The sequence below is a fragment of the Toxotes jaculatrix genome, chromosome 22 (assembly GCF_017976425.1).
Source record: "Toxotes jaculatrix isolate fToxJac2 chromosome 22, fToxJac2.pri, whole genome shotgun sequence".
Classification (NCBI taxonomy): Eukaryota; Metazoa; Chordata; class Actinopteri; family Toxotidae; genus Toxotes; species Toxotes jaculatrix.
In genome coordinates, this window is record NC_054415.1 from 2,769,043 (window position 1) to 2,797,023 (window position 27,981).

At 42.4% G+C, this 27,981-nt stretch overlaps 1 protein-coding gene across 1 annotated transcript; it reads right to left on the minus strand.

Annotated features, from left to right (window-relative positions):
• Nucleotides 1-586: 586 nt before the first annotated feature.
• Nucleotides 587-26,919, minus strand: rassf3 (Ras association domain family member 3). Its single transcript, XM_041030040.1, has 6 exons — nucleotides 26,388-26,919; nucleotides 9,672-9,779; nucleotides 8,134-8,307; nucleotides 7,545-7,632; nucleotides 6,034-6,149; nucleotides 587-5,656 (listed from the first exon to the last, which is right to left on the minus strand). Exons 1-6 carry the CDS (start codon nucleotides 26,508-26,510, stop codon nucleotides 5,507-5,509), a joined length of 759 nt encoding a protein of 252 aa, XP_040885974.1. The 5' UTR covers nucleotides 26,511-26,919; the 3' UTR covers nucleotides 587-5,506.
• Between the last annotated feature and the right edge of the window lie 1,062 nt (nucleotides 26,920-27,981).

Here is a 27,981-nt window from a genome sequence, read left to right on the forward strand (position 1 = left end):
ACCTCACATAGGATATCGTTATGAGGCTTTTATTTTGAAGGCAGCACTGTCTCTCAACCTGGATCTTTTCGGGCTAAACTGCTGCAGCTTTACAGGTGACAGAGTTTAGAGCGTGTGTGTGAGACAGCAGGGGTGTGGGGGGGGTTCCCACTTCTTGATTGTGAGGTTATTTGAGTTGGGGTCAAACAGAGGACAAGAGGAGGAGCTGCTGCTCCTGCTCCACACGACAGAACTGCTAATATCTCTGTATCTACATTTAAATCTTTTAATTTAGTAAAGATCTTTGTTGGTCTGGAAGCTGCAGTGGAACACGGGGCTGCAACTAAGGATTATTGTTAAAGATAAATAGTTTGATGAATACCAGGAAGTTGAATGGATGAATTAGACAAGGAGTAACAGGGTCCTGTGTGGTAAATAACCAAAGGTGTGATTTAAAGATTAATCAAAGTAGTGGCTGATTCATTTTCTTTTGATTAAGTAAAAAAATCTGCAGAATAATCTTATGAACTGTTTCTTAATTCAAGGTCAGACAAAAACAAAAGAATAGCTGCAAAGACACATGAAGACACTCCGACACACACAGACCTTTGTGTTTTAATTTCACCTTTAATAGACGCAGCCCGCCTTGTGTGAGGAGAGGCCACGTTTGATTCCAAGAGAAACCGAGAGATATCTACAAAAATAAACCTGCCTCCGTTAACTGTTCGCCCGCAGAGAGGAAATCTACATCCGATGAAACCTCCACTCTCTGCTGCAGGTTTGATTTTCTGTTGCTGTCAAATGTTTTACGAAGGCACTGCCGAGGCCACAGATCGGGACGTTTCAGACCGAGCTCAAAGGCCAAAATTCAACTAAATCTTTCAATAAATAAACCTTCCATTGAGTAGACAGATTAGTGAATTGAAATAAGGTGATTTGCCATTTTAAACCTCCTCTGTGCTTCTTTTCGTCCTTTCTTTGATTCTAAAGACGACAATAATTTTGGATTTTGCAGCTCAGGTCTGAAATTAAAACCCGTGACCATTTTTCTTCAAGTGTAGAACGACAACAGAGCGAGCTTTGTGTTTTCAGATGCTCACAAGGAACGAGATAAACCTGATGAATCAATGAGGATCTACTGTGTTGTCTGTAATCTCTGCCTCCCCGTGTACAACAAAAACAGTATCACTGGAAAATAAAATAAAATCAGTAAATAGCAGAAGAGCTACACGCAGATCTTTGGCATTTTAACGTTACAGTCTGTGGCTGTTGACACCAGAGTCACAGATCGCACAAAACTCAAGAGAACTGACCTGAAGAACCTAAAACAGGATCAGTTGCTGATTAATTTTCTGCCAATTCAACTATTAATTAATCAACAAGCCATTTTAGCTCGAATATATTTGCTGTATTTGCTTTGGAGTGAAATATTCTGAAATTTTTGTCAAGAATAAACCTTCAGGCTCAAAATTCAGGCAATAGTTTGTACGTTCTCTGACTCTAACTACAACTGAACAGCCTTAAAACCAGATCTCTGAATACACAACAGGTATCATATATCAACTCTTCATACTTAAACACTACTGGCCCAAAAGCTTCATAATAGATAAATTGATCAACAAGCCCTAATTTATACAACCAGCCGCTCTGACAGCATTTGAAAAGTAGTGTTTGTTTTTTATCTTGTTGCCAAAAACTACTTTCCAAGTGACGTCTGTTCGCTGCTGTTTCATACACATGCTTTAAAGTCGAACAGCCCAGTAGTGTGTGCAGAGAGCGTGTACAAGGAGGCAAACAGGAACACATGCAAGAGTCGAGATTCAACCAAACGTTTCACAGTCTACAGCTAACACCGAGCAAAACATACGCAAGCTCGTTGAGACGTTAAAAAATAAAATGAGCTTAAAATAAGAACAAAAATAACTTCTGTCACACTGTACTTCCATTTGTTAAAACAGAAAAACATATAATAATAAGGAGAGCTTAACAACACCTTTCAAATTAAGATGACAGCGTATTAGATGTTAAGATAAAGTACAGAGTGTGACGGCGGTGCTTTGCGGATTAAGCCGGAGAAAAAGAAAAATCAAAAACCCGTCTTCCCTGAATTCAAAGTTAAAGTGCCCCAAAAAAAAGAAAAAAAAAGAAAATGAACTGATACAACTAGTCTGGTCTGATGTGTTTAAACAGCTAAAGTTGTTTAACAGATACATAAACAACAACATGGCTTTAAGGTTCATTAACTGTTTCTATGCAGACTTTTGTATCACGTTAAATTATTTCATACGGAGGCAAAAAAAGAGGCCAAAACAGTTTGAATCTTATCTCTGAAATATCCAATACTGAATTTCAAGTCTGAAATTTACTGATAATTCAATAACTTCTTTATCACCCTCCTGGCACCTAAATGCACAGGTCTTTCAGAAAATTGGTGGAGTGAACCTTTAGATGTCACAATTATGGTTTTCAGTTTTCACTTTTTAGATTCAAATCTTTATGTCCTTTTTTTGCCTCCATAGATTAAACCCAGTGTTTGATAATAGAATAAATCAGGGTTAAAACCCCTTTAAATAAAACTCTCAACTATATATGTTTTTCCCTCCAGTGGGAAGAAGCCTCTAATATGTTTTTGCTCCAGGCAACACCACAAAAATATCTTTGGTTATAACAACAAAAATTAAAAATAAAATCTATGTAAGATAATTAATACATTTGACACAGAAATGAGAGAACAGTTGCAGTGTTTGTCCACTGGACGGCGGTGTTGTACAACATCCCTCTACAGAAATGCAACCACAGCACCATCAGTTTGACTTCATTCAGTACCTGCAGCTCAAACAACCAAGCTTTTTTACATCAGTTTTAATAAATGATGATAATTTAAACAGTCTGAAGTGTAGTTCTGTTTGTCTAAATGATTGTCTTTGTGATTTATCTTTACTTGTTTGTCTGTTGTTTCCTCAAACACCAGAATAACTGCTGATTCAGAAAGCAAAAAAAAAAAAAAAAAAGAAGAAAGATTTTTCTACAAGACTACACTGAAAAAAAAAAGCCTCTTTGGTCTCTAAGCCATAAATGATAAGTTACATTTGCCAAAGAAGATGTTGCATATATATTTAAGGCAGCTATTTACTTGCATCACCATCAACAGGCCTTTGTGACCTTAAAAGGAGCTTTTCATGAACCCAAACTGCACAAAAAGGCCTCAACTTTTCAACTGTTTTACCTTCTTTTGCACTTGCTGACGTACATTTATCTTTAATCTTTGATCGTCTACTGCGTATTCCTTCTGGCCTAATGTCTACCCTCCTCTCCTCATATTTTCCCCTATTATCCAGCAGAAGAAAAAGCTGAGGTCCAGGTTGACAGGGAGGTCAGGGCTGCGCGTTTTAACTTGAGATAAGAGGACAAAAACACAGGCCTTTTAAAGCAACGAGAACGGGACAATGCAGCCATTTTTCCTCCTGTTCTCTGCAGCTATCTGCACTTACAGACCTCCTTTTCTCTCAGCAGTGGATTACAGGAGCTTTCATAAATGCAAAAAACGAACAAGCAGTTAATCACGGTGACTTGCGGTTTGAGGAAATATCCCGTCATCGTCCCCGAGGCCACAGTCACACTGCTTTTTATGAAAATCCCTCACATATTCTGGCTCCTCTGAAACAAAACTTATCCTCTTCTGTTCTTTTCTTTTTTTCTTCCTCTGTCTAACGTCTGTTTTCTACTTCCTCTAAAACTGCTCAGTCCACTTCCAGAAACCGGTCAATTGTCACTTCTCCCTCCTCTGACCACGCGGTGTCAGAGGTCAGGGGTCACGTCTATCCGAATCACATCAGCGTGTTCAGTTCATGCCTCATCAAACAAATGCAAACAAAGTCTTTAAATCCCACCAGTTCATCATCCTCATCATCCTCAGTCTTCACTCCACATAAACAACCAAAACTCATCTACTTCCTGTGCTCACAAGCTTCTGAGACTCTGTTATTCTGTTCTTTCTATTAAAAGCTTTCCTCTTCCATTATGTGTCAGTATCTACAGTCGAAGAGTGTGTGTGTCTGTTTTCAGTCAAAGTTTCAGGCCAATTTACTATGGAATCTGAAGTGTGCCAATAATAATAACAATAATAATAATAATAAAAGATTATTTAAATCTGCAATAACATGATGCATTATGAACAAAAAGCAAAAAAATGTAAGTATATATTTACTTTATTTTTTATTTAGGTCCTATATCATATCTAATAAGTGATTTCTGCTGCTTATTTATAATGGAATAGCTAAATTAATTGTAAATAGTTTTATTTTGTATATTAATTTTTGTTATCCGACTGACTAATGTGTCTGCTCATTAAATTAAAATAGTAAAAGTTACAGCAGGATACAAAGGATTTATGAGATGGAATATAAAAAGGCAAACGCGTTAGCAAATGGAATAACAAAACTACACTTTCCATAAAGTAACTGTTTATGTTTCGCCCCTGCTCTGTTGTTATATTTATTTTGACACCTTTCTGTTAGAATAAAAGCAACAAGAGAAAAACATCTGTATCGACTCAGATTATCATTTTAACACAAAAAAAAAAAAAAAGAAAGACTTTGGCACACTCGAGACTCCACATCGGAAATATTTCTCAACTTTCAGAGTAATTCAAGTGAAACATGTCAGCTTCTTAAGCTCCAGCGTATTCTCTAATTTCTCTGGTATTCATGTCATGTAAATACAGATGCAGATTCTGGGTCTGTTTGTGATTTTAAACCGACAAACTTTAAATCCAGTGACATCTGATGCTCATGTTGTTTGTGTATTTACCTCCAGTAGAAGTCTGGATAAACTATTCTCTGTGTCTGTGTCAGCAGTCAAACTGTTGCTCCGCCTCTGTAGAATAAACTAAAATAAGACTTTGTTTAAAATGAAAAAAAAAAAAAAAAAAAACAAACAATAAAAAGCTTCACCCATATAAATTAAGAAAAAAAATATGTACAAACCTTTAAAACAAACAAATTAAATAAAACTCTAACTCAACATATGGCCTTGAGTCTTCACGAAAACCGAGGGAAACAAAAAGGAATCAGATGAACTGCATAAATTATGTGACAGCAGGACAGAGTGAGAGAAGAAGAAGAAGAGAGAGAAGAGAGGGATGGACGGAGAGAGGGAGAGAGGACGAATGAATATGGCACAGTTAAGTGAATCTTTGGTGTTTGCAGGCAGACGGAGCACAGCGGGCAGCAGTCTGAAGTCTCAAACTCCAAGATGAATCAAACTCCATCAACCATTCGAATTTTTGTCCGTTCGTCCCTTTAATCACTTGTCCTTCATTTGCTGTCTCTGAGTTTTTTCTGCCGTCTTTTATCATCCCTCTTTCCGTCTGTTTCATCCCTTCTTCCGTGCACTGGATCCTCTCCACTCATTCTGTGTTCACGTCCCTCTCTCTGTCAAAATTTACACCATTTTCTCTGAGGAGGTAAAAATCACCTCCTCCGTCCCCCCAGGGGGCAGCAGTCCTGTCTCATGGAGGTTAAATCCTCTAAGAGGTCCCTCGGACCTCCCTCAGCGCCTCCTGCAGTCTCTGGCGGTAGGCCTCGTAACGGCGAATTACAGCCTCCTTCTGCTCCTCCTCCTCCTTGTCGAGGATCCGCAGGAAGTTGCGCAGCTCGGGGATGGAGAAGGCGTCCCACTGAGGAGAACAGCAAGCGAGAGGGTTTTTAGTTTCCCATGGAAACAGAGAAGGAAAAAATAATGTCAAGAAAAAGATTCGAAAAGAGATTCTTAAGATTCATAAATACAATCAAAGTTGGAGGAAAACTGAGAAAAAGAGAATGATGAGGGAGGAGAAGGGTAGAAAGAGATCTCAAGTAAGATGGATGAAGATAAGATGGAGGAGGAAGAAGAGGAGGAGAGGAAAGCAGAGAGCAAGGAGGACAGAGTGAAAGGAAGAAGGGAAGGAGGAACAGGTGAGCAGGACGAGGAGGTGTAGGGCAGAGATGTAGATATGGAGGATGATGGGTGGAGAGGAGGAGGGGAGGAGGAGGAGGCAGGGAGGTGTAAAGTCACCATGACTTCTCCGGTCTGTTGTTCCCTCAGTACGAAGCTGAGCGTGTCGACGTCGGGTCCCGCCATCAGACGAAGAAACAACGGCTGCTCGCCATCCGCCAGCTTACACACATACACTGCAACACACACACACACACACACACACACACACAGAGACACACACACACACACAAAGGTTAATTTAGTCTGTACATTCTGTGCTTCCATCAAACCACATACATGCAGGCAGCACTGCGGTCTCTGCAGTTAAATCTTGCATTTCGTGTGTGTGTGTGTGTGTGTGTGTGTGTGAACATATAAACAGGCATGGCAGAGGATGAAAGGATGGGTGCGGCACATTAACGACCAGTAATTTACAAAAACAGAGGGAGAAGGAGAGAGATCCGTGTTGTTAGACTGAGCTGATGTTTCAGCGAACGGTTTTATTTTCTGTATCTGCAGCTCGTTTCCACTTATATCTGGTCGTGTTTCTCACTCTGCAGTAGTTTTTTTTTTAAAAATGCTCGCGTTGTCAGATCGGTGAAGATGTTTTCTCGAGTGTGTTTTGTCTGTTTGCACGTGTTTTCTGAAGCTGCAGTGTGATGAGCTCTCAGGGCCACCGTAGGCACAGATCCTCTCATCTGACTGCTTTCAGGAAAACGAGTAAAAGAATTTAGCAGACAAATGACCTCGACTGGAGCCGCTGTGGTTCATCCTGAAACTGAAGGTCACAGACATTTCTCCATTTCTAGGTCACAGTTCAACCAAAACTTTATTTATATCCCTGATGAAACAGCAGAAACAGGGCTCCACCGCCTGCTCGGTTTTAATGACTTTATTCAAAGATTCACCCCAACCACTGTCTGAGAAGCTTTGTATCTGAGCTCATGTACATTTGCGGTCTAAAATACATCTGTTGTCAGACGTGTCTAGACGCAGTATTTTTTATTAGCAGCCTGTCTCACTGCACATCTCCAGTAACGAGCGAAGACCAGACCGGCAGCTTGTATGACAGAAGTAACACGCCGGGGAAAAACACCCCGAATCTCTATAAAGGTTTGGGGGCAACATGTTTCACAGACTTCAAACGAGACATAAAAACAAGTCACACAAATTCAACGAGTAAACAACTGACTCTGGGTTTTGTTTTATGGTTTAAATTCATGTATGAGGCCAATAAACTCAGTCACTTGGAGACACTCATATCTGACACCCAATGACCTGCAGCAGCTGTTGATTCATAGAGTGTGTGTGTGTGTGTGTGTGTGTGTGTATATTCCTGGTGAGCTGTTGATAGTGGGGAGAGCCCTGAGGCATCCACCAACCAGGGGAATGAGAGTGAGGCATCCAGAAATACACACACACACACACACACACAGATCGTCGACACTATGTCAGTGCCAAAGCATCTGATGCCGAGCGTGGCACGAGTGGCATGAAACACAGTCGCCTGTCGTGCTAACTCTCTCTCTCACACACACACACACAGACACAGACACACACACACACAGGGTCGGGGGGCTCAGTCTTACCCTGCTCCTCCCTGCGGTAGCGTTTGTACAGGGCGTATTTAGCCGGGTTGTCTGCGACTGTGAACTTGTTCAACAGGGCGACGATCACCTGCACACACACAAGAACAAATCATCAAACATCCTGATGGAGACAGAGACACCGTGAACCTGGTCTCATATCACCGCAACAACTGCTGACACCGAATTTATTCAATGTCAGAATAAAAGGGCTGAAGATCAGTGACCCTTTTTATTTCAGGTGTGTTACTCTTTAGCCTGGTTGTCTGCTGACACGTTTCTTTTCTCTTTCACTGTGTTTGAATATTGTTTTAATGACTTTATTTGCCTCTGAACTGACTCAGTGTGTGAAAGGTCCTACAGGAGAACGTCTGCTGCAGCACACTGATGTGTTCAATCAGTGCAGGTTAATGAACACGTCAGAGCCAATCGGGTTTTTAATAAAAGTTCAGCATCAGCCTGTTTCTGTCCAACCTCGACTTCAACCCATATGTCCTCACATCCTAATTAAGTTATTCAGCAGGCTGGGAGGTGTGTTGATGTATGTGTGTGTGTGTGTCTGTGTGTGTGTGTGTGTGTGTGTGTTAGCCACCTGTCTGACGGTGTTATTGGAGCTGATGTGGAGGGTGTTGATGACTCCTCGGGGCAGATAAAAGGCCTCCTCCACCACGGCTCCTCCTCCTCCTCTCTGGCCCCCCCTCACCGTCACCGGCCTCCTCAAATCCATCTGGACTTTGATGAAACCAGTATACACACCAGAGGAACCCTGAGGGAGAGACAGACAGAGAGAGAGACACAGACAGTTATAGTCCAACCTCATGATGTTTACAGAAAAATCACAGGTAAACGTACGACAGTATCACCTGATCTGTTTGTCTTCGGTTAACTGAATATAAAGTTTCCAGAGCTCTGGTCTCTCCAGATGAAAACCAGTTCACCCAATTCCAACCAGTGTGTCCCGCAGGACAGATGGCCCCAGACGGAGGAACAGCATCCTAATCTATTTACTCCATATGGAGCCTGGACAAGTGTGCGTGAGAGTTTATGTGCAAGCGTGAAGGTTGTAAGTGGACAAACAGGATCAGTGTGAACAGACGTCAAAAAACACAAGCCAGCTAATTAATCTGCAAATTGAAATTTTAAGAATAATACACTGCGGTGTGTAGTATTACTGTCCAGGCTTCAATTGTACTGTGATATTAATCTGAGGCTGTACTGCTCCGGCCTGGTGGACAGGAAGAAGAGAAACCTGCATCATCTCAGACGAAGCTGAAGACGTAAAGAAATAAAAATAAGAGATAAGACAGAAATAGAAAGAAAGAAGTGAACTACATGTCTGCAGGCTTCACACAGTGATGTGATCAGCTCTGATCATTTCAGCCATGACCACAGTTCATTTCCACTACACCTGAGCTGAATTCATTTCCCCTGTATTTACTGATTCTCTCAGGAACTCAGCTGAACTTCCCCTTTATGAAAACTCCTGGGAAAAATACATAATATTTCAAAACAGAAGGTGAAACTCCAACAAAGTGCCTTCAGTTCCTGACTATTAAAAATGAAGAAAGATCTGATGGTGACGTTGCACGACCAGTTGTACAAGGCACGTCTGAGCGGACTAAACCTCTGCTTCGCCTAAAACCCTTCATCTCCGCTGGATTTAACGCAGAGTTATTGTGCCTCGCGGTGTGAACACAGCCTCGCACACCTTTCACGCTGCCAAGGAAAACACTGTGGGGGAGAACAATCGCAGGAATAACATCACATCACTCTGATGTGACTGCTGAGGAATGCTGGGAGCAGGAGGAAGGCTGAAACTTCAGCACACCTCGGATGTTAAAAGTTAAAGCCTGTGTGACTTGGCATGTTTGGACGCTGCAGCGGGTTATATATTCATATCAACATGTTTCTTCTTGTAGCAGGGACAGAAAAGTTGGGTAAGTTTTCACCTAACTTAACAAACAGTTCAGGTCTTCACGATGATTATCCACCTTTTTAAAATAAGTCTTAATGTTGTGTGTGATGGCGGCTTCTGCTAATTAAATCTAAAGGCACAGTGCACCTGTTTTAAAAAGGAGAAATGAGAAATCACTGACTCAGCCAGTGTGTGTGTGTGTGTTCCCCACTCACCAGTGTCATTTTAAGGTGGTCTCTGGTCACTGAGTTGTAGTGCTCGATCTTCTGCCTGATTTCCTCCCTGCTGAACTCCGTCCGCAGCTCTCTCTCCTTCTCCACATCCTGACAGAGGGAGAAAGAGAATAAAAGGAAACGTGACATGATAAGTCACAAGTCGACCCGAGATGGTTTCAACAGTGCGGCCTCTGTTTGGACAATAGCAGCAGGACATGTGGATGAGTAGGTTTCCTCATCCAAATCAACAGCGTCATGTGTTCGTGTTCTTCAGGTCCCTTCCTGCAGCTCCTTCTGATCATGTTCCTCTTTACGTCTTTTCACAATTCAGACGTTCCATATATTTTTTGAAGCAGATAATCGGTTACATCCGTCCTGAAGCTCTTCACATCAGGGCAAAGTCAGAGCATGAGTTAGTGTGCCGACCTCTCGTTTCTCTGTCTCTAATCTGCATGGTGATAGATGAGGTCATTAGAATAAAAAAAATAACTTATTATGTTAATAAAGATTAATTATGATGAAAAAAAAATCTTACCACTGCTAACTTCTACTGCATGCAAATTTACATTCCTGCAGAAATAATGATAAACTAATAAAAGAAGCAAACTTCTGACATAAATCACACTGGGTAAGTGTTAAATGTATTTTCTGACACTATCTGAATCTAACAGAAGCTGAACTGATTCTGTACCTTTGTGATGGAAACCATAGGATGTGAAGGCAGCTGGAGCGTGTTTGCTTTGTCTGTGTTGCATATGCAGAATGTACTTTAAGTCATTGCACAGGGCTCTGGGGCACAATAGAGCATTATGGTGTCTTTCATGTGACCCAGCCCACTGCTATGATAATAGTGAGGGAGGAGATCACTTGCAGAGGTCACATTTGTGGTGTACGTGCACTGAGAATAAAACACAACGCACAATGCTTTTAGAACTCGTCTCATTTGAGCACACGCCTTCCGTCAAACTGCTGTACGGGCGCCCAGGTCGAAACCACATTATCTCAGGCTCACACTCGAAGCGCAGACTCGAGGATCCCGGTGCTGGAGGGTCAGCACATGACAAAAACACATTTCTGATCAGCCCGGGTCCCATGCTGAGCGACTGACTTCTAATTTTAGACCAAACGTGGAAACAACCTCCTGCAGGACAGAGCATGTCATGTCGCACACAAAACAAAACTCAAACACAGCAACAAAAACAAAAAAAAAAAAATGTTTCCAAAGTTGGAAAAGTCATTAGTTTGAGCCACGTGGACTTGAAGAGTGTGCGTAACTGATTCAAACAGCTTGCGATGTGTGCAGCATGTGTAGCTTCACTGTATGTGAGGACTGAAGGGAAGCCACAGTCATCAGTCGACGCTGTGTTTCTGTATAAACAGCCGTAGAAGGTGGGGAAGGCCAGAGGGCGGGGAAGGTCAAAACAAAGGTCAGCTGATAGAGAAAGCTCCAGATAAAGACGACACACAGACACGTGTACGGTGCAGAGGCAAACATCTGCACGTGCAGGATAACACGACTGACACAAGGTCGAACACACACGCAGGAACCTCGCGAGCTGATGTACTCGGTCCAACTCTTCTGATCAAATCAGATTTAAATTCAAATCAGCTGCGACTGCAGAAAACAAACAAACAAACAAAAGTAGAGTTATAATTTAGGTCACACGACGGACAAAGCCAAATCTGTTACATAATCCGTTATAAAAAAAAAAAAAGGCTGTCGACTGACCTCAGAGCCAATTAAAATGTTTTCAAGCAATCACTGCACGATGCACGCTGCTCGGTTTGGACCAACCATCTCCACCCTGACCAACAACTTACGCTCAGAAATAACGTCTGTCCACAACTTTGGACCTGATTCATATGATATGATATGAATCACATGACTCTACACAGAGTCAACGAGTCACAGACAATAAACCGAAGAGTCAATGAAGGCAAACCAACGCTGTGACCGTCAGGGCAGTGATTCGTCCTGATGTTTTCTATCTTCTGTCTGTACAGAGTGAGTGAGTGAGTGAGTGAGTGAGTGAGTGAGTGAGTGAGTGAGTGAGTGAGTGGCAATGCAGAGTCTTTAGACTGAGTTTAATTCCCCAGCGTAGTGTGTGCTTACATGGGCATAGTGCAGCTCTCCTCTGCATCTATTAAAAACCACACACACACACACACGCACGCACACACACACACACACACACACACACACACACACACACACACACACACACACACACGCACGCACGCACACACACACAGTCCAGAATCCAGAGAGGCTTTGAAGGCACATACACCCATATATGGAAAACACACACTGCTCAAGGAAAAGACAAGGTGCCAATACAGCATGTGCAAACACTGCAGACTCACAGACACACACACACACACACACACACACAGACACACACCGCAGCTCTGAGAGGTTCTAACGCTGTAATGTGTCCACTGATAGGTTTACAGCTCTGAGGGAGAACAGGAATGCCAGTCTGGGTGTGAGCTAAAGTGAATTATATACAAGAGCAACATGAATCTGAGAGACTTTAGCTCCACCCCCGATGTCTTCGATCGCACGTTTAGATTATATTAAATGAAATCCGATGATCTCTGCGGGGGAACTGGGCGGTCACACCAGGAAGCCTACAGAGAGAGAGATGAGGATTTTAGATGAAACGACACATCTGGCCCAGTCCGTGTCCATCACAGCTGTTTAACTGTTGAGTTTAGAGCTGATGATGATCAATTAGTGGATCAGAGGAAAATTAATTTGCTGCTTTTCCTCCTAAAATCAGCTAATCAAGAAAATAACCGTGCGATTCATTAACAATACACTGTCCTTTGCATATTTTAGACTGGATTATTAGATGATCAAAAAAGTTGCTGATTAATGTTCTGTAAATCAACATGATTGACTGATCGACTCAAATAAAGTATTTTTGGTTGGACTCTAATAAAAATGTTAAAATGAGGCAGTAAAGTTAAAGGGAAAATATCTAACACATGGAAGTAGGAGAGCTCAGTAAAACCGGTGTTCCTGACCTGCATGTCTCACTCTGTCTGTCAGTCTCACAGAGACAGACACTGACTCATCAGGATTAAAGGGGGGACACACGCAAGGACAACAAATCTGATCACACAGACACACACACACAAAGTCCTGACACCATGAATCTCCCGTATCTTTCCCTAATGTGCGTCTGAAATACTCCTGATGAACTGAATTTCGTCATCGTTAAATTCTGACCTTTTCCCACAACCAGGCTCAACTTTAAGCACCTGCCAGGTCAGATGAGTCACAGCGTATTAGCAAGAGGTGACAGGTAAGACGATTAACTGTCATCTCACCATCCACAGAGAAGAAAAACGACAAAACAAAACACACAGAAACAAGAAAAAAAAAGGGAAACATGATAAACGATACTCCCTCAGGGGAATCCTTCCTCTCGTGACTGTGGAGTGTGTGTGTGTGTGTGTGTGTGTGTGCATGATCATCTGTATGTCAGGAGCTAAACCTGGTGACCTAGTAGATTAAGTAACTTCCAACCTACATTAGCTGCCCTTACACCGCACCCTGACTAGTTAAACCACGGCTCAGCTGTTGATCTCACTCATACACCAATTTATTTATGGCCTTTAATAGAAGCTGCCATTGCATCCACATTTTAACAGAGGTTCCACTGAACTTAGGCTCTTGTTGCTGACCCCCGCCCCCCCCACCCCGAGCTCCTAAAGGAGTCTTAACATGTGTGTGTGACCATCATTTTATTTATACAGGCCAGTATTAATATTTTTGAACTGGAGCAGCTGATAGCCAATGTTTTCTTTATTGCTAATTCTGGAGATTTGTATGCCAAAAAAAATCACAAGGCTCCAGTGTTTCCTCCAGACTTTTGTTCTTGTCAGGGTGGAGAAGCTTCTGAAACAACTTTTTCATGGACATGATGGCGTTTTGTTTTTTTTTGTTTTTTTGGATGATGGTCATAACTCCACAGAAACCCATGATAATGAAAGTCTTTGTGGCTGGAGTTGCTGCCAGTTTTAATGTTGAGTAAAATCTTCCCACTCGAGACTGGAATGATTCCTCAGAAAAAGTTTTACAATTAAAAGAAAAACATTTTAACAAGCTGCGGTCAGAAAGGAGGCCCAGTAATATCAGAGCTGGGTGAAACGGACCCACAGTGACTTTACTGGCCGCTACCACTGTATCTCTCGTGAGAGCGTCTATGAGTTTGTCCCATCCTGACTGTTTGACGTCCAGGACACAGAGAGTTAAGAGGAACTGGGAGAGTGAGAGCGACCAAATCCAAACAAACAGGAGAAGCGGAGCACAGCGGAGCTGCAACACAATGAGGTCATGGTCCTATTTAAGAGCAAAGCGAATCCTCCCACTGAAGCTGGAAGAGCAACACCGGACAAAAACGAGAAGGGAGGACAGACGACAAAGACACTAACTAGGTTTCAGCAGAAAGCCTCTTGTAGCAGCATCACTCCACATTATATCACGTCATTAATAATGTAAAAGCACAGGCGATCACGCTCAGCTTATGTCTCCCAACACTAACAAAACAGGAAGCTGGTCAGTGGAGGTGATGGGTGAAATCCTGGTGTTCACACAGTGTGACAGTGTGCTGACACAGGCTATCAGTGAATACTGGTCTATGTTACTGGTTCCACTGCAGGTACTGAAGGTGGTGAAGTCTAAGGCCGTCTAAGTTGTCTGGTCTGTGTCAGTCCTGTTATGATAGCAGACGTATTCCTCTGTCCAGTCCATCTGTCAGCTCTAGAGTAGGACAAATAAAAAATACTTTCCATGTATAAAAACTGGCTGCACCTAACATTGGCTTGGTTAAAGTTCATGTCTCCATACTGCACTTGTTGCACGAAACAGACGAGCATTAAAAAGCAGAACAGACTCTGCTCTGGGAGCCAGGGCTGGAAAAAGCAGAAGAGAAAGGGGGAATAAAAGGTGACGAGACAGAAAGAGACGAGTGAGGGAAAAACAGCTGCAGGCCCGAGGAGACAGAGAGACACGCAGAACGAGAGCCTTGTTAAGTTTTATCTCTGTCTCCGTGTCAGAATCTCCCCGTTCTCAAGCTGCTGTTTTAAAAATAACCGAGCTGGTTTAAGTTTAGTCTGCATGTGTGAGAGCGAGGGATGGCATCGTGTTCCTCAGCCCTCTGTGACACACACCTGCAGCATTCCTGCCTTTGTTTAGCATCGTTCGCCACGCTCGTCTTCATCCTCTGTCTGTAAATACATGACATCACCACACAAGAGTGTGTGTGTGTGTGTGTGTGCAGACAAAACATGCTGAGCTGGGGCTAAACAGACCCTAAAGCACAGGACGGTGTGTTTGAACGTTATGGTGCTACAGGCAGACTAAACACAGTGATTTAGCTGTTCTAACTGAATCTAACCTGTATTTTAAAGGACAAGAGAGACATTCTGAACCTGTCCAAGAGTTATTTCAGTTTCTGTGTTTATTTCCTCATGTGACAGTCGTCCTCGAAGCCCTGCACGTTTGAACTGACCAAAGTGAGGGTCATTTAATTTAGCAAAACATACTCGATCCCTTTTCTCCTTCAAGATGGTTTTTTTTTTGTCTTTTTTCCTTCAAACTGTCTCATGTCCATTCTTCCTCCCTCCTCGCCCTCAACCCTTCCCTTTCTATGTTACTTCCTGTTGAGCCCACAGGGGGAAGTTGAGATCGGCCACACCTTTCCTCCCAGCATTCCTGCACTAATGGGTACACACAGGCACTAACGACGCCGCATAAATGTGCAGCACAAGTGGAAGTGCTCACACCTTTCCTCCATAACAGACATTCCTCTGCTAATGGACAGAAACAGTCGCTCAAACTCTTCTGCTCAAGTGGACATTCCTGAGTTAATGGACGCTCATACAGTAGATACAGAGCAGCTCTGTTAAAGCCTTTCATAGATCCCTCCATCTCTCTTCTGCAGTGCTAAATACTGCGTATGCTCTTTATTAACCGCCACAGGTCTTTCTGTGTAAAGACTAATCGGTATTCGTTTACACCTGGGCGGCTTCCAGAGCTTCAAGGGTGACACAGATACCTGTCTCTTTGGTTTGACGTTATTCTCTGCGCTTCTATTTTAAGTTTTCTTTTTCAGCATGAAACAAATTTCATTTAAGGGACACTAAAACTAGTCACGCACAAAACTCGATCTGATCAACATCTCTTGCTCATAAGAATTCAGGCTCAGTTCAGGCCAAAGTTAAGCTATTGTCTCTGCAAACAGAGAAGTCAAACCTGCAGACTAAACCAGCTGGACCACATGGAGACAAGAGGCTGCGTTCAACACAATGATGTGAACCAAACTGGAAAGTCTCTGTTTCCAGTGTGGTTCAGTAAGTACAATGTGGAAACACAGAGAGCAGAGTAAAGGACACACAGTTATGTTAGGACACACAAGTCTGTTTGGAGGGACCACCCAGAGAAACGAGCTCCATCAAGACCTTTACCAAGGCCGAGGAGGAGGAAGAGGAGCAGGAGGAGGAAGCAAAGAGTAAGGATGGAGCAGCAAAGGGAGGAGACAGACAAACAATAATGGAAAGAAGAATGGAAAGACAAAGGGACAGAGCCAGCAAAAGAATGAAAAGATTGATAAGAAACGAAGAATGAGGATGTGAAAGGAGAGAAGAGGAAGATAAACACAAAGTGGAAGGAAGCAGGCGACACACACACGAGAAGACGAGGAGGAGGATCCATCAAGAAAATGTCTTTCTCATAACTAAATGAATTAAAACCTTTTCTATCTTTAGCTGCACGTTTAAAAAAAAAAAAAAAACCTGCTGCCTTCTTTTTAAAACTCAGCTACTAATCACGCAGTTAACTCGGTTGCTTTGGAGACAAATATAACATTAGAAACATGACGCAGCTGCCGTCCAAGCACTCTGACTGTCAGCTCACACTGGAGCCGCTGTCTAAACTGTTAACTGCCCGCTGGGAAATGTTCTCATTAGACTGAAAAATGGCTTTTATTAGAACAGCTACATACTGGGAAAAGACAGTGTTTGGCCTGGGATCTCTCTCTCTCTCTCTCTCTCTCTCTCTCTCTCTCTCTCGCTCGCTCTCTCTCTCTCTCACACACACACACACACACACACACACACAAATATAAATCCCTGCACACAAACACACAGTTAAGATTGCTAAATACAAACAGTAGAAGGTGAAAGAAAAACATTTCATTTGTTAACACAAGAAGAATTGAGCAACAGATCCAAAGAGGTGTGTACTTTTGTGGCTGTGTGTGTGTGTGTGTGTGGGCGTGTGTGTGGTGAGTAAGCATGTGTAGGATGATATGATGAAACTTCCACGGTTCTGACCTTGACAGCAAGAAGAGAGGAGTGTGTGTTCGAGGATGGTGAGGCAACAATAAGCTGAAATGTTCTAGAATTGCTTGTGTTGTCTGAGCCACAGTCCAAAACTACAGAGATATTTCATTTACAACTAAATGACAGAGAGAAAAACAGCAAATCCTCTTAAACAATGGTTATTTTCATCATCATTTAATCTGCCAATTATTTTCTTAAGTGATCGATTAATCGTCTGGTAGATAAGAACACCAAACAGAACAAATAAATCCTTAAACTTCCTGTTAGTCAGAGTTTATCATCAGAATATTATTCTTGTCAGGTTGGAAAAAACCTTCCATCATATGACTAATCAATTAATCAACAGTTACAGGGTGTTACAGCCCAGGATGAATAAGGACTTATAAGGTAAAACTAATTCAGATTAGTTTTTCGACTCACAGCTGTAAACGCACATTATTTACAGTCATAGACCAAATAATGGGCAGAACAGGGGACAGAGATGGTCTACATGTAAATTTATGGATGTACAGATGGCTCAAGCCTGAAAAATTCACTCACACAAACATGACTTCATAAGATTAATGTTTGTTGCTAAATCACAACACTCAGATCAATCCAGAACCGATTTTTCCAAAGTCCTACATCATCGAAAACAGCCTCGTAAAGTTATTTAATGAGATGGCTGAACTCTCTGGAAGCCGCAATAAGACGGAATAGAACTCAAAAGAAACATAGACAAAGAAAGCAAAAGCAAACAAACACAAACGCAACACAAGCAGCTGTAATGAACGATAATGAGAGCAGGAATCGGGGCAGAGAGCTCCCCTCGGCGGCCTCAGTGACTCAGATGTGAAGCAAGAGAGCAACAAGCCGGTCGCCATCAGTCACATCTGACAACTTTATTACTACATGACCCCCACTCAGTCTGACACTCCTCCTACATGAACATTACATACAGGCTCCGTAGGCTGCTCAAACGCAGTGAGCACACATTCATGTATGTGGTTATGACGCTGTCTGATATCTCAGTGTACACAACAGAAGCCAATGACACCATCACATCACATCACACTGGTCACACAGTGTCCAGCGTGTCCAACAGATTATCACTGAACTTGCAGGAGTCCACCTGGCTAAAATGAATGCAGTCTAATACAAGAGACCTGTAACTATTTGGATCCCACCAAACCAGGACAGGTGCTAATCCAGGTTTCTGGATATGGGACATGATGTTTACATGTATAAACACAAAAAACATAAACCCAAACCATAACCAGGATATCCACGCGCTCAGTGTGGAGCTGAATCTGACACGTTCTCAAATGGTAAAGAAGCGAAACCATTTTGATTTCAGTAACAGCAGGTCTTATATTACATTACGTGGTATCACAGTGCTGCTGGACAATGGACACAATGAGGATGTCAAAGGCAGGTGTGTCTGTACGGAGTCTGATAATAGAAACAGGGGAAACAATACCTGTGAGATGTGCTGCCCTGACCGTGTGTAACGATGGCTGTAATGCCACTCTGCAGTCAGACCAGCAACAGTGGAAAATCCCTTTAAAGAGCATGAACAACCCCTTCACCTACACACAGGAACACAAAACACACACACGCACACACGTATTCCAACATCCAGCCAGCCAAAACATAGATTGAGTGATATTTAACCACCGTGAGACAAATCCTAATGTTCAAAACCACCACACACATCAACGTAATGATCAGCCAGAACATTCACAGCCCACAGACCTTGGGGGGTTTTATTTTGTGTGTCTGTGTCTGTCTGTGTGTGCGCACGTGTGTGAGCACATTAAGTTCTGAGCTGGATTGTTGCTTCATTTTAAGCATCGCATGAAACAACAAATGACACACAGGGTGATGGGCTGTTTGGCACGCAGGTCTGTGAGTCTCTATGCCATCATTATGTGTAAACCCAACATTAAGCGTGTCCTGGTGGGAGGGGCGGGGTGTAAGGAACGCAATTTACTGCACTGCAAAAACCGCTGACGCCATTTCATGTTATTTTATTGCACATTTCATTGACTTAATAGATGTTCAGCTGCATTTATTCAGAGGCACGGCACCGTTACTGCCTTTAAATGACAACGCTGCTCATAAACTAACGGTTTCTCCATGTTTGTGTCACAATAAAATATAGAGTTGTAACTTTAAAGGCTTTGCATATGAAATATGAACTAGAAACATCTCTAGAAGAATGAGGCAGTTACACTGGCACAACAAATACTGAATTTATGAGGCTGATACCAAAATTAATATTTTAGACTTTACAGTAAAAGTAAACCAGTATCACCCAAAATAATTAATTCTATGTTAAATTAAGGGGGATCACTGCTCGTGTGGAGAAAACATCGATCACATTCACACTTTGTCCTTCAGCCTTCCCAGAAACCACCTCTGTCCCAGACCTCTAACCTCCACCGAACCACAGCACTAACTCTCACACCAAAAATGGCCGTCCGAAAAACATCCAGCGCAGGTTTCCTTCAGCACATCAACCCACACTTACTGTAAACCCCCCCATTTATCATCATTTGACTCTCACTTTCTCCTTCGCACATCAAAGAAAGCACCAACCACCTCAAAGTGCGCTGTGGTTTGGTGATAATGGCGAGCCCCGGAGATCGCAGCCGGTCTAAACTGCTCCCAGATGAGCTTCTAACTGAAGACTGGTATGTGACAGAATAGCTTACAGAGCACGGTGGCAACAGCAGAGACCGACCAACACATGCTCCATTACTGATCACATAAACACAGAGAAGGCAGGGCAGGAAGTCCCACTCACTTTTAAAAAACACATTTTCAGCAGCAAAACCAGTTTAAACTTGGAAACCAGCAGAGCAGGATGATACGCTGATGCTTTGATTTACTGTTTTTATAATTCTATTATGCAGAAAAAGCTAACTGTATTCAGAGGAACTAAAAAAAAAAAAGGAAAACTGTGATTTGCTGCTTTTGTTCAATGTTACGAGTGGGTCATACTCTTTGATATCACATTTTGGTTGTGAGGAAGTGGCAGTGATATAGTTGATATACTGGATCTCAACATCTGATCTTAAATAATCTTCTCACGGCATGTTTGCTATTGCTGCTGAAAAATAAAAAAAGTGACATCTCCCATCTGGTGCCCTTTGACCTTGTAATATGATGCTACAGGTGGTCAGTTTCTTCACAGAGGTAAGATGGAGTCGGGGCAGGAGAAAAAAAAAAACCCAACTTGACCACCTGTTCATAAAGTTTGGACCACAGCCGGACAGCAGAGGGTTTGTTTGAAGCAGCTGGCTGAGTGATTCATCACTGGTGACAAGCCTCGGAAACTGTAACCAGGCACATAACAACAGCACCGAGTAAAACGTGATGCAGACAGTTAATGTAGGGCTGCAGCTGATGGTCAGTTCCACTGCTGATTAATCTGTCTAACAGTACTCAGTAGTTAGACTTTCCCATTAGAAAATAATTCATCTCAGAGTGGAAAAGACCCTGAATGTTATAGACAGACAGATAGACAGACAGATAGATAGATAGATAGATAGATAGGTAACATTCAGGGTCTTTAGACAGATCTCCAACACACACACACAGTCCTGACAAACACCTCATATTCTCCATGACGCAGGTGGCTCCTTTCAAAGGCAGATTTATCTTATTATACAACACAGCCCACTGCTGCATTAGAGGAGGTGTGTGTGTGTGTGTGTGTGTGTGTGTGTTTCGAGGCATGAAAGCGCTCCGGTTCTGTTTGAAGAGATAGCGAGGGCTGCGCAGTTTAGAACAATTCCACTTATGCTTCCTTTGGAAAAGCAGAGCGCTGTCGAGGGGAAAGAGTCTCATAAAAAGCTTTATGTAACCTGCAGACAGTCAACAGAGACTTTACTTCAAAACACCAAACTGCACACACACACAGTGACACACACAACTTTGCCAGCTCATGCAGTAAGACTGTCTAATATCATACGAGCAAAGTAATGAAGTAAACTTAACATTTTTGTTTGACACTTGGCATTAATTCTTTACTTTTGACTTTATCATCTACTTTAAAGTAAACACACTGCAGCATAATATGAAAGGGAGCTTGTAAGTTTTATACCCGTCAGTGTGTGAAAGCTTCTGGAGCTGCAGCTGCACCAGCAACAGACATTAAATCTCGTTAAATCATTAAATCAGCTCTGGGTGGGCTGAGGAGCTGAGGAGAACGTAACACTGTCGTTGCTGAGTAACATTATCTCACAAAAATCACAACAGAAACACAACTCAAAGTAAGTGACTCACACAGTGATGGTATTACAAGTTTCATGGAGTGACATTTTGAATGGAATCACTCTGTGTTTGTCCTTTAGGGCTGCAGCTAAGGATTATTTCCATTTTTGATAAATTTACAGATTATGTTTCTGAGTGAATTAATTCTTTTGTCTTTCACAACTTCTTTTGTCACAACTTTCAAATTTTTTTTGACAAACTGTAGACAAACTGTAGGCCACAACAATGCTTTAATTTACGACAAATACTCAGGCTTCACCGCTCCCTCCCATTGTTGTAACTGGAGTGCAAAACCCACTTTATAAACAGCTTTAGTAAACTATGCAGGGCGTCCTTGTAAATTTAAGTCCTGTGAAACAGCATTCAAACCATCAAGGGGACACGAAAACTGAAAATAAAAGGTTCAGGCAAAGTTTGCCCACAGATACATCACGTCCAGCGCCTCTTCAGGGGGATTTTTCTAAAACAGAAAGCATCAACAGAAACACGTTAACTTTTGTTTGTAGTACAATCGGCAAGGCCCCTCAAGCTCTCCGACACTAACTCCTGTGTTTATGGTTGGCAGGGCAGTATTGCGAGTCTAAACACCATTAAAGGTTGACTGCAAGTCCTTCAAACACAACTGCAGCTCATAAAGACACACAAACGCACACACAGTCACTCATGTGATGCTTCTTTTGCCAAATGACCAACCTGTGGCCTCTTCCTGTGGTACACCGAGGGAGCTATAATCACAGACTGAAGTCAGACTCCTGTGAAATCCTCTTTTGCTTTCATTGTTTCCAGTAACAGACGGGCTGAGCGACTCTGCTGCATCGTGTATTTACATCTAATGTTATTTAACGATCAAGAATAAGGACAGAGACTTTGTTTACAGCCTGTCAGACAGGAACGGCACTTAGTGGGTCACGAGTTTAATCTGCATCAGTGGCTGTGGCCTAATAGTCTTTATCAAGGTTCAGAGAGAGGGCCAAGGGCAGCTCGACTCACACTCAAACTTCAACTTACAGGCTTATACTGCAGATACAGTTTCAGGCAGGAGGCTGCTGCCAGGCTGAAACAGGCAGGAAGTGACATACAATGGCGGAGGAACCAGGAAGACGGGAGGAGAGAAGAGGATGGAGGGGTGAGGTGGAGAAAACAGGGGGTGAGGCTGGATAGAGAGAGGAAGGAAATATAGAGGGGGAGAGTGTGTGAAAGGACGAATTTGGATTCACGTGTGTGCACGAGGACAGGAAACACATCTCAGGATTTTACAAAGATGACATTCTAATAAAAATAAGCCAATGCTGCAGTAACACAGTATTTATGTTTTACATTTTTAAATATCTTGTTCAACCAACAGTCCAAGTTTACCATCACAGAAATCAGACTGAGTTTACAGGTAAGGAATGTACAAAGTCTGCAAAATGAGGTGTGTCCGGTTTGCTGCTGCTGGTACAGAAAATGGTCGGTGATATCACAGAGTAGGATACTGTGAGTGTGTGTGAGAAAAGGAGAGGGAGAGATAAGATCTGCGTCTACAACTATGGCAGTCAGTCAGTCTGTCAGTTGTCCTTGGAGATAAAAAACATAAAGGTACTTTTCCCAGAGCAACAGATAAGGAAGTAGAAATCTAACCTCAGCAGTAAAGAATGAACTCACTATAAACGGCGCTGGGATTCCAAAGAAATTCTCATTACGCAAAAAAAAAAAAGAAGTGATAAAGTAATCAAGAAGCACACAGACTGGTCTGACCGGACACATGAAATGACTTCCCATGTGCCTAAAAAACAAACAAACAAACAAACAGAAATGACTGCAATGGAAAACACACCTTGACGGGGCTGCAGGTCATGGTCTGGTTAAAATATTGCACCAGAACTCAGCAGTGGGAGTGAGCTATCAGTGTGTGTGTGTGTGTGTGTGTGTGTGTGTGTGTGTGTGTGTGTGTGTGGGGGGGGGGGGGGGGGGGGGGGGTCAACAAACAACCTCCCATTATCACACACTGTACTGTACACTATGATGTCAATTAATCTGAAAGGCAAACACCGCCGCTTCACTTCTCTTACTGAGAAGACTGAGGAACAGGGTTTTTGTCAACACACAGTTCACCGCACCGCGAGTTGTGAGGACACACCACTTCCTTTCTGTGACTGACACACACAAAGACCGGCGATGGACAAACACCAATGCCGTCGTGTTGTACTGCTGCTGAAGTCATGAGCTGGTTTACAGGCCTGGAATTCAACTTTTAGGAGTGGTATGTTGTCATACCACCAGTCATATACGAACTTCTTATTTATCAAATAACTACGGTTATGTATCAAAACACAAACTGATTAATGAATATTATATATAGAAATATTCTTGTATATATCTTTCCATTGCTGTTTAATGTAGACAGACTTCTTCCACAACTACCTTTTGTCTATCACAGCTGTAAGTTTACACACACACGTTCTTATTTAAATCGACAGTTCTTGAAAATGTTGGTTCTAAGTTCCAAGGACAGCTCTTGATACCCATCCACCAAACAGCAGTGAGCGCGAAACCAACTGCTGACCTGCTGACATCCATCCCCCACACAGACACAACACAACCACTGTCAGAGCAAACTATATTAAATGTCCTCAAGTGTACAACCATGCTGCTGTGTGACATACAGAAAACCACAGCTGTACACAGCCAACACAGACTGCAGCATGTTAATAACACTGCCTCTGTCCTACTGAGTGTTGGACACTCAGAATAGGACATAAAAATCAATGAACGAAATCCTTTTTAAAATAAAATCTATGAATGCAAATTTCATTATTATTAAAAATAAGACTGATTTAGGTCAGTGGATGTTCCTGCTGCAGCACGGCTGTGAGATCCCAACACCGCATCTGAAAGATGATGAATATGCCACACAGCAAGATTACAGTCTGCCATTTGAATTGAAGATGAGCTGCTTTGGCTGTCCAGTGTGTGTGTGTGTGTGTGTGTCCTGGGGGTTGGGTGGGATTATCCTCCAGTGTTTTTTCATGAGACACACAGACCCACTGGTCAGCGTGACATTTCCCGACAGCAACACCATTCACACACTGAAAAAAAGGTGGATGGGCGGGCGGGCGAGCAGGGGGGCGAGAATGTGTGTGTGCTGATGAGGAGTGGGTATGAACGCTGCCTCAGTCTGGAGATAAATCCTCCCCTGGTCAGACTGTAATATCTCATTTCCCTGTTTGACCATCTACCCATCAGTCCGTCAGTCTTTGTTCTTCTCTCTGTTTGTCCTCCCTCTCTCTGTTTAAACTGAAGCTTATTAAACTTCACTTTCTCATACAGACCACAGCCTGGTACCTTGATTAAGAACTATGAATGGGCCAGTTGTACAGTGCTTCATAGCTCTAAAACGTCCACATTTATACAAACACACATGAAGGTACCATTCTTTTCAGCCAATTCAATGGCTTTTTATACACTTTTTCAAAAGAAAAACATACAAAAAATACACAAAAATATCTTTGTGTGTGGGTAAATGTAGTTGGATATAATGCCTGAATCAGTTCTGCAGCATATAACAAGAAAACCTGCTATTGTTACCACGACAAAGCTGGAAGAATACAGTATTCAAAAAACATGTTTGTTGATAATAAAACAGTCAATAATGATGACCAGTATTTTAAGGTAATCTATTACTGCCTCTCACAATAACCTTCTATTTTTCACATACAGAACCAGTAATTTCTTACAGCGGTCCCACACATTTTTCCCAAAGGACGCGTCCCCTCTTTAGTTGTAACTACTGTTGGCATGTGGGAAACCACCAGGCGGCTTCCAGCGTCCCATTTCAGGTCCGGAGCCACAGTTTAAGAGACCACAGGTCACAACCTCTCTTGCAGCCCTGTATGGGCCACATTGTGCATCCACGCCACACACACAAACACACAGTGCCATGAGGAATGAGGACCTGTCTGTCATGGAAAAGTGAAGGGTCATGCATTGCTGTAGAATATGCACACACACATTAAGTGGGCAGAGAAGAAGAATGGCTTGATTCTGTTGAACTGTGCTGAGTCTTGAAAGTGTGGAACAAACCAGCTGTGTTTGACAGACTGTGTCTGAGATACTGTGAGAATGTGTGTGAATGCATCTGTGTGGGAGCCACTTGAAGACTGTACTATGCCAGTATTTAGTCAAGGACCTGGACAGTGACCTAATTTTTTGTGTACCAGACATGATAAAGCCGAACGTATCTGATTTTAACTAAATCCAATGCTCAGTCTAGACCTAATTCTCACAGTCTGCAGGCAGGGGAAGACTTCACAAACAAATTTAAATCTAGGCTGGAATGTATAATTTTATTTAGGGTTGTTTCAACTCTGGGTGTGGGCCAAAGTGAGCCACAAGATTGGGGTTGTGGTCGGCTCATGTGAGTCCCTGAGGGTAATAACCACTGGCTCCATTCTCTTCCACAACTGATAGTGGGCCACAAGAGAGGGAGACTCAACATTTATTGTCAGATGAAATGTAGGCTAAACCTGACAACTGTCAAAAAGGGATTAAGCCACAGACTGGCTGCTGTTGTTGTTATGCAAATATTCCTTCAACTTGCTCCAACACTTGCCAAACAACATTGACAATTCTGTCCATTTAATGTTCCCTTGTTCATGGGCAAGCCAATGCCAAAGGTAGAACATAACACTGTACAACTTTTAAAGTCTTATGGCTCTTCTGGTAAATTAGGCATAGAGAACTACCCACAAAAACATAAGCTTTACAGCTGACTCTGCTCCTTCATGGGGTGGATATTACTGGGCGAGCGTAACAGGTGAGCCAACTCAAAAAGTGATCATCTAACTTAAATGAGTGAGATCTTTTAATATTGAATATGTCGATGTTAAGTATGACTACCACATTACTGCAAAGGGGCTTCAGTCAATTCCTGCCTCATATGTGCTTTTGTTAGTAAGATAGGGAATACTGATTTGACAAATTGTTGAACGAAGATCTGAGGGACGCCCCCCTCGGAAACTGGAGTTTCAGAGTTTGTCTACCGAGAAGTTACTTGTCTACAAAACACAAACAGCTTACAGGGGGATTCTACTGAAAGGAGGGCACAGTATTTATCGTGTTTACCTTGCTCTCTGTGACTTTTCCCAGGGGTTTTTTGAAGAAAGAGGTCCTGGCCGTGAAAAAGTACTCTTCGGAGTCCTCCTCCAAGCTACTGTAGCCACTGCTCATCGTGCTATTCCACGTCATTTGCGGGGAAACCTTCTCGACTCAAACTCGGCCGCATCAAAACCACCCCCCCGCCCCGAAAAAACCGAACAGTTGTCAGCTTGAAACGAACTCCAAACACGCCGAGCAGCCACCGTCTGTCAGCGTTCACAGGACTCGCCGTTCGCTCAGTATGGGATGATTTCCTGTTTCAAATCCGCTCAACTGTCCACTGTCCGGTCCACCTTCCTCCTCTGCCGTCAGACGCGCACGCTTTGCTCCATTCAAACTCATATGAATGTTTCCATTTTTCACGAGAAAGCGTAGCTGTGAGTTGTGACGAATAACGGCGTCCACCATATAAAGATCAGTCAACTTCAAGAAGAGAGATAACGAGGAAATCCCGGGGAAAACTCCACTTTACCGACGCCTGTCCCGTTACACTGTTGAATGTACGGTCTAACTTCTCTGTGTGACAGCCAGCTACAGTACGGCACCGCCCACTACGAGTACCAACTCCAGCCAACCAATCACATGTCTGATCATTACAGTGGCCACGCCCAATACAACGCGACAGCCAATCAGCGCTCTGACGGCCAGTTTGAGTGAACCTGAGGATAGTTTATGCTGCAGATGATAAAAACTGTAGAACAAACAATAAAATCAAATAAAATCAAATGTAAATATAAATATATATCATTCTTTTATTTTAATTGTCTCTTGTATATGCATCTACACTTCAAACAACATATTTTTAAAGGGATGGGCGGTTTTAGTTGTTTTTATTTTTAATAACAGGTCATGTGATCTCATATATTTCCCATTTGTTGATTATGTCATTATAATCTTAGATCACAAGACCTATAATTGCCCTGTGTCCATAGTGTATGAATGGAGAATTTAATTTGCTATTTTCTGCTCTAGCCACCTGGAATAGTTTGCTGAGGGAAATTAAATGAAAGACCATCCCAGGCTGAATTCAACGCTGTTGTAAACTCTGTGATGAATGATTACTTTACTGGCTGTCTTTGCTTTTAGCTTATTTTAGCTGTCTTAATATTGACAACTGTTTTGTAACAGTCTTTGTTCTTAGCTAAGTAAGATAAGTAAAAGGATTTCTGCTCCATGGTATTGTATTGATTTGGTAAGTTACTGTGATCCACTAAAAAGTGAAATGAGAACGATAAATATGGGTGGTTAAATTCTAAGTTCCCTTCATCTGTTTGATCTCATTAACAGGAAAAACGTACAAAATACCATTTTTAAAGCAGACCAGAGATTACTGAATGTTGTTTTTTAAAAACAAACGTACTTGCCCTTGAAATGATAGTTTGACAATAGCTTGACCAGTGCTAACTTTAGGTCCTCTGTTGGCTTTCTGATCGTGCGTGGGATAGAGTTTTCCTCTCCATCACATGGTCTTCATTAGCAGATGGAGCTGCATGTATGTCAACAGATCCATATTCATGGCAACTGAGCTGATAAAGACTGTGAGAGACAGTTGAAAGATCAA